The 20015-nt window shown below is 34.6% G+C and overlaps 1 protein-coding gene across 1 annotated transcript in view; it reads left to right on the forward strand.

Moving 5' to 3' along the window:
- The first annotated feature begins 1006 nt into the window (after window positions 1-1006).
- LOC110448943 (neuropeptide Y receptor type 2-like) overlaps window positions 1007-20015 on the forward strand; it is a 184575-nt gene continuing 165566 nt past the window's right edge. The window contains exon 1 of the mRNA XM_021495458.1: window positions 1007-1807. Within this exon, the coding sequence (XP_021351133.1) occupies window positions 1007-1807 (801 nt within the window). The remainder of the gene's footprint in view (window positions 1808-20015) is intronic.

A 20015-nucleotide genomic window follows, 5' to 3' on the forward strand; every position in this document is an offset into this window, starting at 1 on the left:
TTTAAACTTTTAAATGTGTATATCCATGGAGCACATGACTTTGCTGGGGTTTGAAGAAGACAGTTTACAGGTTTATTGTTAATTAGTATTATCTCCCCCGAAGATAACAAAGACAAGGATAGAACTAAATGTATCAAAGGTGTGTGATTTTGACTCCTGCTAGGACATATATGATTTTTTAAACGCATTTACCACATCTGTTATTTTCCAACTCTAACAAAGTATACACATTCACCCGTGTCTGTTTGATTTAGAAAATCTAGTATACACAGTGTTACAGATGTCAACCCCAGTACTACCTATCTGATAGAGATACAACACTGTCACCGAGATCGATCCTCTGTCACCAGTGACACGGATAGCTCCGTTACGGTATGATTCTCAGCAGCAGCAGCAGCAGCAGTGCCGTGATTCCACACAGCAACAGACACCAACGATGTCTGTGCGCGCGATACGTGGACCCGCTCCAATACCTTAAAGGATTTCGTATGCTACATCACATAGTGGACGCGTCCTCATGGAATTAAGTTTTAAACACTGTTTCGAGTACATGTCTTTACGACTGGTGTCAGAAGTGTGTAGAAAGTAGTGCTCGTATTTCTTTTTGGAGTACAAAACTTCAGTCCATTCTGTCATATCGGAGTTACACGGTGAAAGAAGGGAGCAGGTTTTGCGACGTTGACAAGTATCCAGTTTTTTTAAAAGGAGATATATATTATGTGTGGATATTTTCATTTGTGCATTGTCAATGATATCTTTGATTACTAATTATACATCCGGGTACATATATGTCTATGATTATTAATCAACTATTTAATTGTGGAAAATCACTATTACAACTAACATATTCTCACTTTACGTCTTTATAATTTGATCTCTGTATCAAGGATAGGTCCGGGATTCTTTTACTGTTTTTTGTTTTATTTAACAAAGCTATTTCCATTTCTTGATGAGGATATTTGGGTGAAGGGAAGCTTACCGGTAAAGAATCTGACACACCGGTGACATGGATCTTCTTGGAAATTTCGACTACGACGCTTATGATAGTTATAATATCTCTGTCTGGAACGAGACCTATCACTTTTATCCGGATGCTTCCAACAAATCTTGGAACTCCACGGGACAGGTAGAACTGTATTACGTTCCAGTCGGACTCATTGTCCTGCTAGCTTTCCTTTACGGATCCATTTCCCTCTTTGCCGTTATTGGTAATGGCATTGTCATCTACGTCATCATGGCTAACAAGAAGATGCAAACAGTGACAAATATCTTCATCGCCAATCTTGCCCTGGCAGATGTTATTATTGGTCTGTTTTCCATTCCGTTTCAGTTCCAGGCGGCCCTTTTACAACGCTGGGTACTGCCTTATTTCATGTGCAAGCTTGCTCCGTTTGTAACGAACGTCAGTGTCAACGTCAGTGTATTTACGTTAACTGTCATCGCTATAGATCGATACATCGCCGTCATCTACCCTCTGAAAGCCGGATTTAAGAAACGAGTCGCTGCCGTCGTATTGGCGGTAATTTGGTTGGTTGGAATATCGTCCAGTTTACCGATGGCTGTGCACTTCCGGGTCGGGTTGAACTTTACCCCAAAAGGAGACAAAATACTATTTTGTAATCCAAAATGGCCGTCAAAAATTTTTGGGAGATATTATTATATGTATTTGCTGGTCGTTCAATACCTGATTCCACTAATCATCATCAACTTCTCATACTTTCGTATCGCCTTCAAGATCTGGGGGACGAAGGCGCCCGGGCAGGATATTGACAGAAGGGACAATGTTAGAACAAGGAACAAAAAAAAGGTAAGTGATTTGGTTTTGTAGATATGATAGTTATGTAATATGTAAATGAAAAAGAGACATAAAGGGAGGAAATATGAAACGAAGATCAAGGTTTTTGTTGTTAGGTAGTAGGTTATGGTTCATTATCCGTATGTTTAGTAAAGTACTTAATTTGGAGGTCGTTCGACTTGCGTGTACATCGACTGAAAAGTAAAACTAGATTGCATATCGAGAATTTCAAATGCATGTTCTGATACGAAAAAGCAAAAAAGACAAATTTATGAACGGAAAAGGAATTCAATGATCGTTATTTCCTGTTTGGCGATAACAAGTGTATACATATGCATTGGTCAACTCGTTGTTGTTTATGATATACGTAACAAAACAACACAATTAAACTTCCACTGATTTATATGGCGTCCATTTAAAACGTCACAACAACACAGAACGACAGAACGACAACCTGTCACATTTCATGATGTTATAAAACAGATGTTTATACGCATGTATAATGTTTGAAAATATTTTAAAATGTCAGAAAAACCAAGGAAATCAGAAATCAGCGATGCAATACTCTCAATACCTTAGGGGCTCGGGCAACGATTGTGAGGTCATAATTAAATACTCGAGGGCTGGGATATCAAATGTGACGTCATAACTAAATACTTGAGAGCTTGGGTATTGAATGACGTGATAACTAATTACCCCTGGGCGGGTCAACGAATGTGACGTCATAACGATATACCCGCGGACTTGGGTAACAAATGTTACGTCATACACATGTAAGTAAATACCAGAAACTAGTTCAGATTATTGATTGTTAAGACAATACAGATTTGTTACCTGAGCAAAGAAAAATAAACGCTTTCTGATAGTATCCGTATCATTGAGCGCCGACTGACAGGCTATTGACTGGTAAATCTGATTTGTTGCCGCCACTGTCCGCGAACTAGTTTGCCGGACACTAGTCAAAACTATTGTCCGGTTTATATTTTTAACTGTTGATCCTTAAATTGTTCCTGGGGAACAGTCAAAGTTGTTAGTATTTATATAGGGAGTCAGGTGAGAAAACGATTGGTCGTTTTTTATACTACAGAGTATTTTGATAACTTAAATATGAGATGTTGAATTATTCCCGTTTCTTCTCGAGTCTACAACATAACATTTATAAGTACAAGGCACTAATATTTTCACATAATACATGAAAATGAAATTTAAAGAAAATAAACACTTCCGTTCTTGTTTTGTTCCGATTGGCCAACACCGCTCTCAGAGGTTTTTTTCTTGCGAATACGCAATATTGACCTGCAACTCCGAACAACCGCGCAAGAAGTTCAAAACACCTTCCGATAATTTGCATGTATCATCGTCTAAAATCACCGTCACAAGTGGAATATCATCTTTCAAGAGTCAGCAAATACCTATATTTACCTTAAGAAAGGTACATGTTTATTATCATATATTACTGCAAAAATAGGTATATTTGTCAGTATTGATTATCATAACTTTGCGCTTTCGAAAGTTACGGTTTGCGATTCGATCTGAATCATAGTTTTTCTCGTGTGTTTTACTGAACAGAACTTACTAGTTATCTTCTTATCAACAAGAATGTTAAACATTAAATACTTGCTGAGGCTGTCAAACAATTAATTGTCATCGTTGGTGTTCCGATATATATAAAATTTGAAGTTTTTAAATCAGTGTCATGCAAAATAAACGTACAAATGTTTACCTCTTAGAAGGGAAGCAATTTGTTTCTACTTCCTCGTGGGCGGACGGCAAACAGAAAAAGGATCCTTTACTTTCAATTATTTAAAATGCATGTGCTCCACTGGGAACAATTAAAATCTAAGCATAAACAATTGTCGTTTTATTCACACAACAAAACTCTAATCAATTTTGCTATGGAGATAATCCTACGCATGGAAAGACATTTTGGAGTCTGACTAACGAGAGAAACAGCAAAAAGCGTTCACGCCGTGATTTCCTGTTTTGGCGCAAGATTGTTTGAAAGAGCATATATATCACGTTAAGTTTCCTCGGTACGATTTGTTTAAACAATAACATGCTATTTATTTTATTTTGGCGTTGGGTTTATATTTTTGGCGGTTAACACAAAAATATAATTTGCAGATATACATTTGTATATCGTCTAAGTCGGTCTTTGTGATGTACAGAACAAATATTTCACTGCATTTTTATTCAGAATATATACTGACAACTCAAACTTCTAGAAATTAGATCTCTATGAGAACTAGAAGCTTTAAAGTACACCATTCACCATCGTCGGATACCAACGGTTGATTTCGCTTCGGTACTCACTCATCACCGATGACGTGATGAGTGAGTACCGAAGCGAAATCACCCGTGGGTATCCGACGATGACCATTCACAGTAGCCGCTGCAACCTTCGCTGGTGTCTTTAAGAATTGTAAACTCATCCTTTTTGACATAGGGGATAACAAAAAGTCATGGTAATTCCTGATGTATATACCCAGCATTGTCCTCATAACCATTCCCGGTTAAATATTTATATTTTAGTTTAAACAACTCATATGTTGATTTTAACCGGCTAGAATATTGTTAACTGCAAAATTAATGCACCGCAGATTCATTTATAAATAGAAAACACGTACGTTATTTAGATAAATACATGGAAGTATGGATTTTGAAGACGAGAAGTTATTAACATAACATCGTGTTCACTTTCCTGTAATATGAAAATGAGAGAAGTTATTATATCAGTTGGTTTGATTGTAATCTCAGCCTTGAATTTCAAGCCAGTTTCACAATCAGATTACAGTACAATGTCGAACGAGAGCAACACCAGCAGCATGTGTTCCTTAACAGCCCCGTGGCCACCTGTCTGTATATAGTGCTGTGGTGTTCCCACGAGCGCGTTCTTCTGAAGTATGTAAAAATGTTGTTTTTATTTTCAAGACTTTAATTTGATATTTTTATATTCCAAATGTGTATTTTTTCATAAAACAGGAATCACTAAATCATTTTACGATGATTTTACACTGTAATATGTATGGTGTCATGCAGCTACCATCTATTTTACGTGATTGTAAACCTTTGTGTTTGTTTCACAATTATAACTAATACTATTATCCATATGTTGTGAAGCGCTTTAGAATAGTTTTACAAATTATATAGGGCGCTATATAAATGTTGTATATTATTATTATTATTATTATTATTTTAGGTGTTGTCGTGGTAAGTGCGACCAAATCGGCCTATACCAAATGTATAGTCAAGCTATTATCACGTAAATCATGACTAATAAGGCGACTTCTCTATTTTGGCGGTTACAATCCCCAATAGATCTAGTCCCGTATTAATTTTAAAAAAGTTATCAAGTTTAAACTCAAGCTATTTGCGCAAACTCACCGAAATCTTGTGCGAGACGAAAAACAATAAACATGCGAATGATGGTCAGCTAAATCTTGGCTAAGTTCCACAACGTTTTTCCACATGTCTTTTATACACATTTATTTCAATTTTATTTTGAGGTTGAGCAGAGAATATTTGCATTTGACCATGAACACAGTTCTATGGAATAACGTCAGTTCCATCGAAAAGAAAAACTTCATCAAGTGTGTTTCTGAAATTTGTATAGCGTTTTATATTATGCACCAAATCTTTGAAGGCTTATGAGAAATCAGTTTTTTCGGTAGTAATATTGGTCCTTATAGAAGTCTTACTCATGTGTCTTCTTACTTGGGAATGCATAAATTAAATTTACCGCTGCTCCTGTTTCAATACTTAGTTCTTCTTTCACGTTGGCATGCTCACAAATTATAAAGGAAATCACGCTCATTGAACGTAAGTGATGCGTCATGATTTGGTTATGCTACTATTTTTAGATTTGTCAATGTGACGCCTGGCAGTCCTTTGAGAGCGAATTGTTCAAGGGACTTAGATTGTTACATTCGACGATACGCTCACAGTACACACTTAATGTTTTTCGAATATAAGTATACGAATTTGACAACATTTCTGTAATTGGTATCAATACAGGTAATTGACATTTGGTATTTACTGGTGTTCATATCTGCATACCAATTACAAAAAGGCCGTTCAGTTCTTCTTTATATTGTTTGCTTTTTATGGTTTCTATGGTGTTTTATTTGACAATCGTTGTCATAATAATTCAATGAAATCGACTTAACTGACTCCTGGCTTTACAGTGTAACGTGTATATAATAAAAACGTATTGTTGTAACCAGTCTCAAACCACTGATCCTTTGTTTTGAGACATGTGTTACCGAACCAGCACACTCCTGAACTCGATATAGTTACATGTATCACCCAAGGTACCAGTGAAGCCGACTTCACTATGATACTGTTGATAGGGCATTCAAATACACAAGCAATTGCTATTATTTCATTTCTATTTAATTGTAAAAAAACATATAATCTCATGTGTGGACAATTCATTCCAAGATAGATGATCCTTTCTCTTAAACCTGAACACACTATGAACATGTGGGTAACTATAAAACTTTCGTATTCAAGTTGTTTATTGTTTAAGCTTTATGCTTTTCAAGCCGTTTACAATCTGATTTTTTAAAATTCAAAACTTAATCCATTTGACGAACTTATGCTTGTGATCGATTTGTATAATTCAATTCACTGTTTGAGACGTTGGTCAATTAACTTCTACTTATCTTTGCCCGTATCATTTGTAAGTGTCTGTGCTATATATCTTGCGTGCAGACGAAGTTGACACCCGTACTATCCGCAGCGGACAGGAACAGTGTGACCTTCTGACATGCGCAGGAGCGTTAAGGGGTGAATATAGCCTATCCGAGCTTTACCTTCTCTTTATAAGTACACTTCATTTATCAAGACTAAAACTTTCTGTCGCTATGTTCGCGTGAACATCTAGGCTGATCGACACATTTATCCAGTAGGTTCATTTTCTGTTGTTTCAGATTAGACATGCAGCAATTTTTGCGATGTATTTTTTTTCACCAGAATATGCTGTACAGCAAGATAACTAAAATACCTTTTTATGACTAAAATCTTACGAAAATGAAATGAAACCCCCATGTTTTTGACAAACTGGGGCAGCAACCCAGATCCATATCTAGACAAAGATTGTGTATTTATATATTGATGTATGGTCTTCGTATGTGTTTATACATAATAGCACGTTGAAGAAATATCCTGCAATATTTGATAAACTGTAAATGATGTATCAATGACCAAACCTACAATGCCGACATATATCAGGATTAGTGTACATTGTTGAATAGCCTGGCCAGCCAAACCAAGCGTCTTTCGTTAACTCTTCGCCTGAAAACTACCAACTCAGATCGGCTGAAGGAATTTCGAGGAATTTTGGCAAGGATCGTCCGTGGATCCGGGGAATACATCAATGCTAACTGTCTCTAAATCAGGCCAATAAAGGGAGTTAGTGGGTTTTTTTTTTTTTTTTTTTTTATTATATTCTATTTTTAAAATTTTATGACATAAACACACACATATATATATATACATACAAGGTACATGGGCGTCTAGAATCGCCTTTAAATAATGTTCATACTGTTCAAAATATTCTATCAAGTATCAGTATTCGTCATACATATACATTAACAAATAAGTATAAATTCAAATTTTTGATATAAAAAATAAGCCTCCGGATATTCTTGTCCGTACTCTATTCTAATTATTATTGTATTATAGTCTAGTGTCTGATTTCCGGTTAGAGTCACGATGGTGAACTGGAGTTAGTGGTTAGTCTTCAAAATGTATGGCTTTAATTGCGAAGACAGCAGTTTTAACCAAAATCCCTATTGAATTTTCCTGGTTACAACGCTGCTCGAAGGACTCGTGTGCCTTCGGGAAAAAGGGAGTAAATAGGATCAATCCCGGACAGACGAAATACGTTATTGTGGTTTCTGGACCAATAGGGGAAACGGGGTAAATCTCTAAAAGGACACTCCTGAATAACAAATGAAGGGATTTATTCCAATTTGGCAGGATCCATCTTTACACCATGGGAATCTAATGTTCTATGAAAAAGTTGTGTACGTCCTTTCGGGCAGATAGTCTGGTGTTCAACCAAGGAAATGGGATACGTGTATCAAAGAAATACATTTTAGGTACCTTTGAAGGGATTTGGGCCAAGGAAACTCATCCTTTTTCTTTTTTAAGAGGTTCTACCCTTTGGGACAAATTGGTACATTGTAGGTTCACCAAGGGGAAATGGTAACAGCCATTATTGTGAAGTCAATTCCTCAAAGTCAAGTGATTTGTTTTAATTCATTTCACTGGTGTATTGGGTAAGGTAGCATATACCTTGATACGTTCCTTCTAGAGAATATAGAGTACGGCGGCTACCTGTATACATCAATCGACACGACAAGGGTGAGTGAGACCTAACCAAGATTGTTGCCCTGAGTTGTTGACTGGAGAATCCCCTCGAATCCCTAGAAAAGTGTTCGTTATCACGCGCTGATGGTCTTCCAATCACGTTAACACGGCGGTATGTAGGTGGATAAGGGGCGATACATTACATTGGAAATTTCATCTCTTTTTAAAATCGAATTTCGCCATAAACTATAATATTATATATCTTTTATGGTGATGAATTGGATTCACAGACAATTTAATTTCGCTTTTCTCATAAATAAAGGTCAATTCCACTATAAAGTATTGTTCTAATGAGACTGGGTGCAGCCTCTGGATTTAACGCGATCATATAGATATAAAGATTGCCCGTTTTGTCCTAATCAGGCTTATCAAGCACATTTTGTTTCAAGTCAGCTGTCTTATTAGGTGGCTTAGCAAGATGAGGTGATGAAGCAAAAAATGTTTTTCATCAACCTAGCTCTTCGAGCTTTGATAGGAGCCACCTTACCTAGACGCTAAATATTCGCCATTTCAGATTCAAAATTAAACTGCCTTGTTCAAATTTATAAGTAACAATATTTTTAATCCAAGGTGTTCCATCTTATTTTGCAACATATATACTGAAAACGTGTTAAATTTGACAGGGGAAATATTTATTGGTTGTCCCGATCGAAGCTATTTTGCGGGGATTAAATGTGGCGCAATGTCGCCTAGTCAACTAACTATTCGTGGTCCCCTGCTAGAAACATTGGTAAACTCGGCCTGAAGGGGCGGGATTACCGAAGATTCTACCTGGTAGGTTAGGTAGTGTATAAATCAAATTGGTATCGACAAAGGCACATGCAAAAAAGCCGTTGAAGTTTGTTTGAATGGGGTTTTTCCGACAGTAAACGGGTAAATATGTACAATTGTAATACATATTAGTGTGTATTTGTATATATTATGATTCATGGTAATTATATGATTTGGGTAGGGCTATTCATTTTCGACTAAACTTTTATGACCGCAAGTGTAGCGAATTTAAATCCGCCATTAATAAGGCCAACTATACAGTGTTTCTAATTAGTAGGAATAAAAATATACCTTTCTGAATGTCACCTGATGGTAGTTCAAAGCCGTTCAAAAGGTCAACAAATACTAATTTGCCGCCATATTAGTATTTTCCACTATTTGGATTACAAGTATGCAAGGGTTTGACAATAAACCTTCACTTGTTTTGGCCCAGGCTATATATCGTTTTGTCTGTTAACCCCATTGTGTTATTGGATCTAGGTTAACACACTGAGTATGAGTAGGCGTCGATTTAAATAGTTTGACTGGTTTTGGTGTGTTTTTTCGAATATTTTGTTGCAATTTTTAATCGTTTAATTGGTTGACTGAATGTAAGAGAGTAAGTTAGGTTTGTTTATCTTAAACACTGGTCTCAAAGTCATCTCATTCTCTGTCGTTATCTTCGCTGTTTCTCACTGCATAACATTCTGTGTGAAAATAGTTGTGTAACTGCACTAGATTCCTGATAAACTGTGAACATGACCTCCTCTCCAAAGATGAGTGATAGCACTGTCTCCCCAACAGAGAGTAATACAGACGGTAACGAGTTTCGGTATACGACATCTTGTTAAATTACTTAGAACGAAATAGAAGGATTTTCTTATGTGTTGAAATAGAAAAGATTGTCTTGCACTTTTACTAGGATCGGTTATTACATTCACTGTGTAAAGCCGATCAGTTTCCTGTATTTGTTTGGATTTTCAGTGACAGCGACATTCGGTTCATTGATTAATAGATACATACAGCGCAGTGAAATAGGCTGACAAATGCACAGCGAGTCTAAGACAAATGACATGATTATCAAGGATTGAAAAAAGAAAGAACTTCGTAAGAGCGAGCTAGGGAAGGAAAGGCTTCGAGACGAAATCCAATTATACTCAACGTGTCATATACTCGAAAGAAAATAGATCTAGTTTCGTGTAGGTGAAGACATAATAAAAAACGCGCATGACAACATAATTCATATTTGACATGCACACTAGAAATCCAAATGGATTGGTTCGAATTTGTGATAGGAAGCGATGGCCTTCTCGGACTTGGAATATAATGTTTGATTTTGATATGTAATCAATATTCATTTTAACAACGCTAAACAAAACAAAACTAGTAAGCGTATGTATATTATAGCATCAGTCAGTGAGTAGTACCTTACTACCACTCACCACTTACAGGTGCCAAAGTAGTGAAAATTACCCTCAATACCCGTTTGGTAAACGTTGGTATCTAACCCGGTGTTATGTGGTCTCCTCCACCGAGCACCATTGCTCTCTGTTTATGAGGACAAACGTTGGTATCTAACCCGGTGTTATGTGGTCTCCGCCACCGAGCACCATTGCTCTCTGTATATGAGGACAAACGTTGGTATCTAACCCGGTGTTAGGTGGTCTCCTCCACCGAGCACCATTGCTCTCTGTATATGAGGACAACAAAACAGATTATACTTGATGTGTTCTTCCCGTTGCAATATTTTGAAACATCCGCGATTTATGTCCCACATCCATTATTTCATGCCAAAGCTGTCTACTTAACGTCTGGGAAAAGTCCTTCGTCAGAATGATAAGTCGCTTCAGATGACTAAACGTGTATCCAAAGTGTGACATTTCAGCGAGGTTGTACAGAGATACAGTTGACACATAATTCTTCACTTTGTAACAGTAGGTCACAGTGACAACTTACAATGCACTTGCCGGAAAACAAACAAGCAGAGACATACATACCCAAAACTACTGTAAAACTAATTGTATGAAAGAGAACATTTCTCTAGTTGAGTAAAAACATGTGCTATATTAGAAACATCAAGCATTAAAGTATTTTACCTGAGTAGATAATTGATAAACAAAATGTTTAATTAAAATTATTATTCATTAAAACTTGGCAAACAAGATGGTTTATATCGGCAAAATATTAGTCACTTTAACGGCCGTACTACGACGATTTATAACCATGCAGTTAACAATGATTTTACAGGCCGAAAAGACAGTTTTTATGTTCAGATAACACTGATGTATCGAATTTCAGCACATTGGACCTTTGTTAGTTCGGAAAGTTGGTTTTTAATTAGAACATTAAAAATAACGTGTTTCCGAAGTGAATCTCCTTGGAAACCAGTTTCCCGTGATGTCAGAATCCGGTTCAGTGAGATACGATGTACATTAACGGTTTGTACGATAAAGCTCGAATAATTCTGCTGCTAGAAAATCTCGACAAAGCCCATGAGAAATGTTTCCATTACTGGACTGTCTCGCCGGGAAAATAAATATCTATCTGGCATTATCTTAGTCCTACGAGAGTGCCCCTTGGAGTTCAGTATCATTTATAGACGCTAAAAGTAGATCTATATTTGACTGTTAAGAGTTCAATACAAAGAGTCGAACTCTCAGACATTCCTTTGTAGGTGAACGTGTTTTTCACTTAGAAATATGTTCAATGGAAATCGTCCCGAGAACAGCCAGTTTAATATATTTACATTTTGGTTTTTGTTCTCCTTTTAAATACAGTCAAAATTGTATTAGAGACGAGTGAGTAAATAAATAAAGTGGTCTCTTAATGCAGGTTGAGTTCACGGTGCAGTGAAATCACTACAATAGGGAATACAAAAAGCGGTCTCTTAGCACAGGTGGTTCCTTAATGGAGTGAATCACTTGATGCGGATCGATAATTGCCTGCTGTGTAGTGGGAATGATTTATAATTGGGCCTGAGTTCATCTCGTCCTTAAGCCAACATTAGCCATTTCCTTGCAGTTAAGAATAAGATGGGTACCCCAGGATTCTCCGTATCGGGTACCGTGGGTAGATGTGAATGACCTGACAAAGAAGGTTCTTGTCTGAAACATTTTCATACTGTAAATATCATTGATGAAAGAAGTGTAGAATGAGACTGAATCTATTTTGATAATGAACTTGAAAGTCGATCACTTTGTCTATTACCGAATCCAGGTTTAAAGTCAAACAGATGCTAAGTTGTAAAATCCTTTGCTGATCAGCTCGGATTTTAAACACACTAATGTACAAGTTGCAACATTCACAGTTTAAGTTTTATTACAAAGGTTTTCGGTTGATTTTTCGAATACGTGTCTTATATACAGCTTTTCATTAATTTCAAATTGTTGGCCACATGTTAACGACTTCACAGTCATATTTTGTAGTCCTCCATCATATCGTCACGTGCTGTATTTTATTGTTGATCATTCTAGCTTTTGTAATCGCTCAGTTCATGATGCGATTTTTAAGACAGCTATTTGCTTTGTTGCTCGGCGTTGTACATTTTTCGAATGTTTCTATGTGTTTTTGAGATAAGGGCACCATACGTGATTTAATGTGTGATCTAATCAATGATCTGTGCAGCAACTCAAAGTTAATTATTCCATTGTTCTCCTTAAATTACCATGATGGAATAAGCTTAATACGTGTTCGTGCTTTCACATTATGCTTAGAAAATGATAATCTTTTGCTCATGGCGACACCAATAACTTTCGAAATTCACAAGTTCTTCTGTTTCTGCGATTTCCTTACGGGCGTATTTCATTTCATCAGTACTGGAGTGTCTCATGCGTAACGTTTGATATTTGTCTAGAAAAAAATGTAATTGACAGATTCCGATCGCTGTTTCTGCTTGTAAATTCCTACAACATCCCCAACCCTTTATTGCTCTGAACGCTTCCGTGTCATCCGCGAACAGGAGTTACTCACTCCGTTATCTGTAATACGACGCTGGTGAGCATACTGGATTATACTTAAAAGCTTCATTCAGTGTTCCTTCTTCAAATATAGCTGGTTTGTTGGCACATTGACAGTCGTCGAGAAATGTTCCGGTATTTATAGATGTTTTGAGTATTAATGACATAGGATGACACAGGTTTCTTTAAACACTCTTTGATGAATCATATCTGGTCTTGTAGATTTTTAAAATGTTTATTTTATCTGTGCCTTTTTTTGTATTTTAACCGGGGTTTTTGTTGTATTTTACCAGTGCCTTTTTTGTATTTTACCAGTTTCTTTTTTTGTATTTTACCAGTGCATTTTTTGTATTTTACCAGTGCATTATTTTGTATTTTACCAGTGCATTTTTAGTATTTTACCAGTGCATTTTTTGTATTTTACCAGTGCATTTTTTGTATTTAACCAGTGCATTTTTTGTATTTTACCAGTGCATTTTTGTATTTTACCAGTGCATTTTTTATTTTGTCTATGTGTTTTTGTTGTATTTTACCAATGCCTTCTTTTGTATTTTACCAGTTTCTTTTTTTTGTATTTTACCGTGTTTTTTTGGTTTTTTTTTACAAGTTCCTTTTTTTTGTTTTTACTTTTGTCTTTTTTGTAGTCCCTTTTTTGTTCTGTACCAGTGCCTTTTTTTGTATTGTAATGGTTATTTTTTGTTTTTTTGTTTTTACCGGTGCTTTTATCGTATTTTACCGGTGCTTTATTTTTACGGTGTTTTTTCACTTTTTCCGGAGTAATAAAGAGCCTGGTAAACTTCTTTACTTAAAAATTTCCAACAACGTTTTAACTTCAGTTTTTACAATTCTTTTTCTTTTATACTATTCAGTTTGACTTCGAAAATCGCTAAAGCGGTTCGTTGGTTGTTGATTCTTTAAGCGATTTATACATTTTATTTTGAGTCAGTATATCTGTAAAGATACAAGTGAAAGATATTTCTCAAACATATTTGATTCTAAGTTGGCGTCACATTCACCATGACTACATTAATGTCACACGCTCTTCTTGTGCCATATGTTATATATATATATCGCTCTTCTTGTGCCATATGTAATATATATACAAATCGCTCTTCTTGTGCCATATGTTATATATATCGCTCCTCTTGTGCCATATGATATATATAAATATATATCGCTCTTCTTGTGCCATATGTTATATATATATATCGCTCTGTTTATCACACAAGGTAATGCCAAGTACCTTAAGTACCCGGGCCAAAGTTCATCAGATTTCCCTTGCATGTTTTTCTATCTCACGTAGGTTTTGACATTTTCTGGGATATTTGATATTAGTATTTTATAGTACCAGTGTTGATAAGATTGATTTTATCGACGTTAAAACCGGAATGGATTTAAGTGCAATTGTTATAAAATCGCTTTGTTTGTATTTGTTGGTGTCTAAGATTTTTTGCAAGAAATCAGTGTAAAAAAAAGTTAGATAATTCCATTTTACAAAATCTGCACTTAGGAACCCGTCAAGTAATAAATAATTCCTTTTCCATGGTTTCATTTGCGTTGCCCCGACGTTGCCTGTGGCAAAGAAGTTTAAGATAGCAGTTACTTATTCATTCGCATGCCATCGAAGACGCTTCAAAAATGTGAAAATGAAAAATAAGGATTCAGTATTTTTATTGTCAAGTTGACGGATTGCAGTCGAATTTGCCGTGACATGAAAATGAATGGCTGATCACTTCCAAACCCTTTCTGTAACTGTAATGTAACCTTTAAACCGTTTTTGAAAATTTTGTAAAACAATTGCTGTATTTTGGCATAACCATCAGATCGTGCACGTAAAACAATCTTTTTTTTATTTAAAATTATACCATGTTTGCGATGAACGACAATTTTCATTGATTAACAACCATGTATTATTGGACGATAGATCATGCGCGTGCATGTATTATTTTAACAGGCAAACGCTCTTACAAATATGTTGGAAAAACAATCAACTCATGAGGCAAGGCAAGTGGCCTTGATTAGTTATGTTTTTCCACCATTATAACCGCACACACGTATACATCGATAATGTCTTGTTGGAATAAAATAGAAAAAATATACCGATATTGAGAATATCTTATACATACATAAAAATATTGCAATCAAATTTGTTTTGGCTTAAAAAAGGAGAAAGGTAAAAAATACTATGCAATGGTAAATAATGAAAACGCAATACTGTGAATAGAGCGAAACGTTAATAGTTCACAAGGTAAGAATCCGTCAACGGTTTTAGTTATATCGGTATCTATTTAGAACATCTAAACATTCGTTTCTTTGAGTCAAAGAGTACATTGATTTATATGCATGATTTAACTGCGGAATCCGATACCACGGCGCCATCTCTCGTCTGAGCCATCAAAACATAAATGGTAATAGTGAGTTTTAACGTGATACCTAGGTACACAATATAGTTATTTTTAGCGAGTTATATTTTACAAATGATCTTTATGCTATTGCCGTTATTAATAATATAATCTTTGAGTATAAAAGTATTGTCCGTGGTATGACATTGCGTGTATACTCAGAAATGTGTCGTTATAAGTAAAACCTCAGTCTCACTGATCTAAATTATAGGCAATGAGGTGTGTGATCTTCACAGCTCACTCATCGCTAACACATGTGAGTGATACTTGGACAAATCAATCCTTCGGTGTGTCAGTAGCTATTAAGATTACAAAAATCAGACAACACAGAGAGTGTGTTAACGACACATAAATGAGCGAAACAAGGGTGTAAACGGTCCCCGATTGTTAGTGCTAATTATCTACAGCGTGAGGCTGTCCATCGTTACTGATGAGGCTGTGCTTAGGTAAAATTTAACACCAGTTAACATAACAATGATTGCTGGTGTTGTCCTTTAAGTACATCCGGAAAATTGCAGGTCGTTAGTGTTTAGGGAAGTGTTGTAACCAAAAAAACATGGACCGGAAAACGGACCGAAACATAAATTGTTTAAATATATCAAACCGCACTAGACACAGGTCAGACAGTGATACACAGAGCTCTGTAAAAAGGAAAGAATAGCGACTTTAATCGTAACAGTGTTTCTTAATTAGCAAATATTTGTATGATCGAAAAAATCGGATAGTAAGACATTCTAACTTGCATTTATTAAATCATTTCAGCCAGAAATAAGATCATTTTCGCTGCATGATAACATTGTACTAATTTTACCGGTTATATATTAACATTGTACTAATTGTACCGGGTATATAATGACATTGTACTAAATGTACCGGGTATCTGATAACAATGTACTAATTGTACCTGGTGTATAATAACATTGTACTAATTGTACCGGTTATTTTATAATAAAATACTAATTGTACCTGGTATATAATAACATTGTACTAATTGTACCGGTTATCTATTAACATTGTACTAATTGTACCGGGTATATATTAACATTGTACTAATTGTACCGGGTATATAATGACATTGTACTAAATGTACCGGGTATCTGATAACAATGTACTAATTGTACCTAGTATATAATAACATTGTACTAATTGTACCGGGTATTTTATAATAAAATACTAATTGTACCGGGTATATGATAACATTGTACTAATTGTACCGGGTATCTGATAACATTGTACTATTTAACATTTAACTAATTGTACCGGGTATATAATAACAGTGCACTAATTGTACCGGGTATCTAATAATATAATACTAATTGTACCGGGTATCTAATAACAGTGTTCTAATTGTACCGGGTATATAATGACATTGTACTAATTGTACCGGGTATCTGATAGCATTGTTCTAATTGTACCGGGTGTATAATAACATTGTACTAATTGTACCGGGTATATAATAACATTGTACTAATTGTACCGGGTATCTTATAACATCGTACTATTTAACATTTAACTAATTGTATCGGGTATATAATAACATTGTACCAATTGTAACGGGTAATAAATAACATTGTACTAATTGTAACGGGTATTTAATAACATTGTACTATTTAACATTTAACTAATTGTACCGGGTATATAATAATATAATACTAATTGTACCGGGTATCTAATAACAGTGTACTGATTGTACCGGGTATCTAATAACAGTGTAATAATTGTACCGGGTATCGTATAATATAATACTAATTGTACCGGGTATCTAATAACAGTGTACTTATTGTACCGGGTACCTCATAATTTAATACTTATTGTACTGGGTATCTAATAACAGTGTACTAATTGTACCGGGTATCTAATAATATAATACTAATTGTAACGGGTATCTAATAACAGTGTACTTATTGTACCGGGTATCTCATAATTTAATACTAATTGTACCGTGTATCGTATAATATAATACTAATTGTACCGGGTATCTCATAACAGTGTACTAATTGTACCGGGTATCTAATAATATAATACTTATTGTACCGGGTATCTAATGATATAATACTTATTGTACCGGGTATCTTATAACAGTGTACTAATTGTACCGGGTATATAATAATATAATACTAATTGTACCGGGTATCTCATAATTTAATACTAATTGTACCGGGTATCTAATAACAGTGTTCTGATTGTACCGGGTATCTTATAACAGTGTTCTAATTGTACCGGGTATCTGATAATATAATAATAATTGTACCGGGTATCTCATAATTTAATACTAATTGTACCGAGTATATATTAATATAATACTAATTGTATCGGGTATCTAATAACAGTGTACTAATTGTACCGGGTATCTGATAACAGTGTAATAATTGTACCGGGTATATAATAACATTGTACTAATTGTACCAGGTATATAATAATATAATACTAATTGTACCGGGTATCTAATAACAGTGTACTAATTGTATCGGTTATCTAATAACAGTGTACTAATTGTACCGGGTATCTAATAACATAATACTAATTGTACCGGGTATCTAATAATAAAATACTAATTGTACCGGGTATCTCATAACAGTGTACTAATTGTACCGGGTATCTTATGATATAATACTAATTGTACCGGTTATCTAATGACAGTGTACTTATTGTACCGGGTATCTAATAACATTGTACTAATTGTACCGGGTATATAATGACATTGTACTAATTGTACCGGTTATCTATTAACATTATACTAATTGTACCGGGTATATAATAACATTCTACTAATTGTACCGGTTATCTAATAACATTGTACTAATTGTACCGGGTATCTAATTACATTGTACTAATTGTACTAGGTATATAATAACATTGTACTAATTGTACCGGGTATCTTATAACATTATACTATTTAACATTTAACTTATTGTACCTGGTATATAATAACATTGTACTAATTGTACCGGATATCTAATAACATTGTACTAATTGTACCGGATATCTAATAACAGTGTACTAATTGTACCGGGTACTTAATAACATTATTATTGTTGTACCGATTCGCCTGAGCTGAAGAATTGATTCAATGGCATTGTATACAATCCAAGAGGGGATTGTGGGATAGCTTCAATATGTAATTAATAAATTATAGTTTGTCTTTATTGACTTATTGATTCAGAGAAGTTAAACATTTTCAGTACGTCATGTTCTTAACTAATCTGTGTCTATGTCTACACTTTATAAATACGTAACTAATCTGTGTCTATGTCTACACTATATACATACTTAACTAATCTGTGTCTATGTCTACACTATATAAATACGTAACTAATCTGTGTCTATGTCTACACTATATAAATACGTAACTAATCTGTGTCTATGTCTACACTATATAAATACGTAACTAATCTGTGTCTATGTCTACACTATATAAATACGTAACTAATCTGTGTCTATGTCTACACTATATAAATACGTAACTAATCTGTGTCTATGTCTACACTATATAAATACGTAACTAATCTGTGTCTATGTCTACACTATATAAATACGTAACTAATCTGTGTCTATGTCTACACTATATAAATACGTAACTAATCTGTGTCTATGTCTACACTATATAAATACGTAACTAATCTGTGTCTATGTCTACACTATATAAATACGTAACTAATCTGTGTCTATGTCTACACTATATAAATACGTAACTAATCTGTGTCTATGTCTACACTATATAAATACGTAACTAATCTGTGTCTATGTCTACACTATATAAATACGTAACTAATCTGTGTCTATGTCTACACTATATAAATACGTAACTAATCTGTGTCTATGTCTACACTATATAAATACGTAACTAATCTGTGTCTATGTCTACACTATATAAATACGTAACTAATCTGTGTCTATGTCTACACTATATAAATACGTAACTAATCTGTGTCTATGTCTACACTATATAAATACGTAACTAATCTGTGTCTATGTCTACACTATATAAATACGTAACTAATCTGTGTCTATGTCTACACTATATAAATACGTAACTAATCTGTGTCTATGTCTACATTATATAAATACGTAACTAATCTGTGTCTATGTCTACATTATATAAATACGTAACTAATCTGTGTCTATGTCTACATTATATAAATACGTAACTAATCTGTGTCTATGTCTACATTATATAAATACGTAACTAATCTGTGTCTATGTCTACATTATATAAATACGTAACTAATCTGTGTCTATGTCTACATTATATAAATACGTAACTAATCTGTGTCTATGTCTACATTATATAAATACGTAACTAATCTGTGTCTATGTCTACATTATATAAATACGTAACTAATCTGTGTCTATGTCTACATTATATAAATACGTAACTAATCTGTGTCTATGTCTACATTATATAAATACGTAACTAATCTGTGTCTATGTCTACATTATATAAATACGTAACTAATCTGTGTCTATGTCTACATTATATAAATACGTAACTAATCTGTGTCTATGTCTACATTATATAAATACGTAACTAATCTGTGTCTATGTCTACATTATATAAATACGTAACTAATCTGTGTCTATGTCTACATTATATAAATACGTAACTAATCTGTGTCTATGTCTACATTATATAAATACGTAACTAATCTGTGTCTATGTCTACATTATATAAATACGTAACTAATCTGTGTCTATGTCTACATTATATAAATACGTAACTAATCTGTGTCTATGTCT

This window comes from Mizuhopecten yessoensis, unplaced genomic scaffold (genome assembly GCF_002113885.1).
Source record: "Mizuhopecten yessoensis strain PY_sf001 unplaced genomic scaffold, ASM211388v2 scaffold4401, whole genome shotgun sequence".
NCBI lineage: Eukaryota > Metazoa > Mollusca > Bivalvia > Pectinida > Pectinidae > Mizuhopecten > Mizuhopecten yessoensis.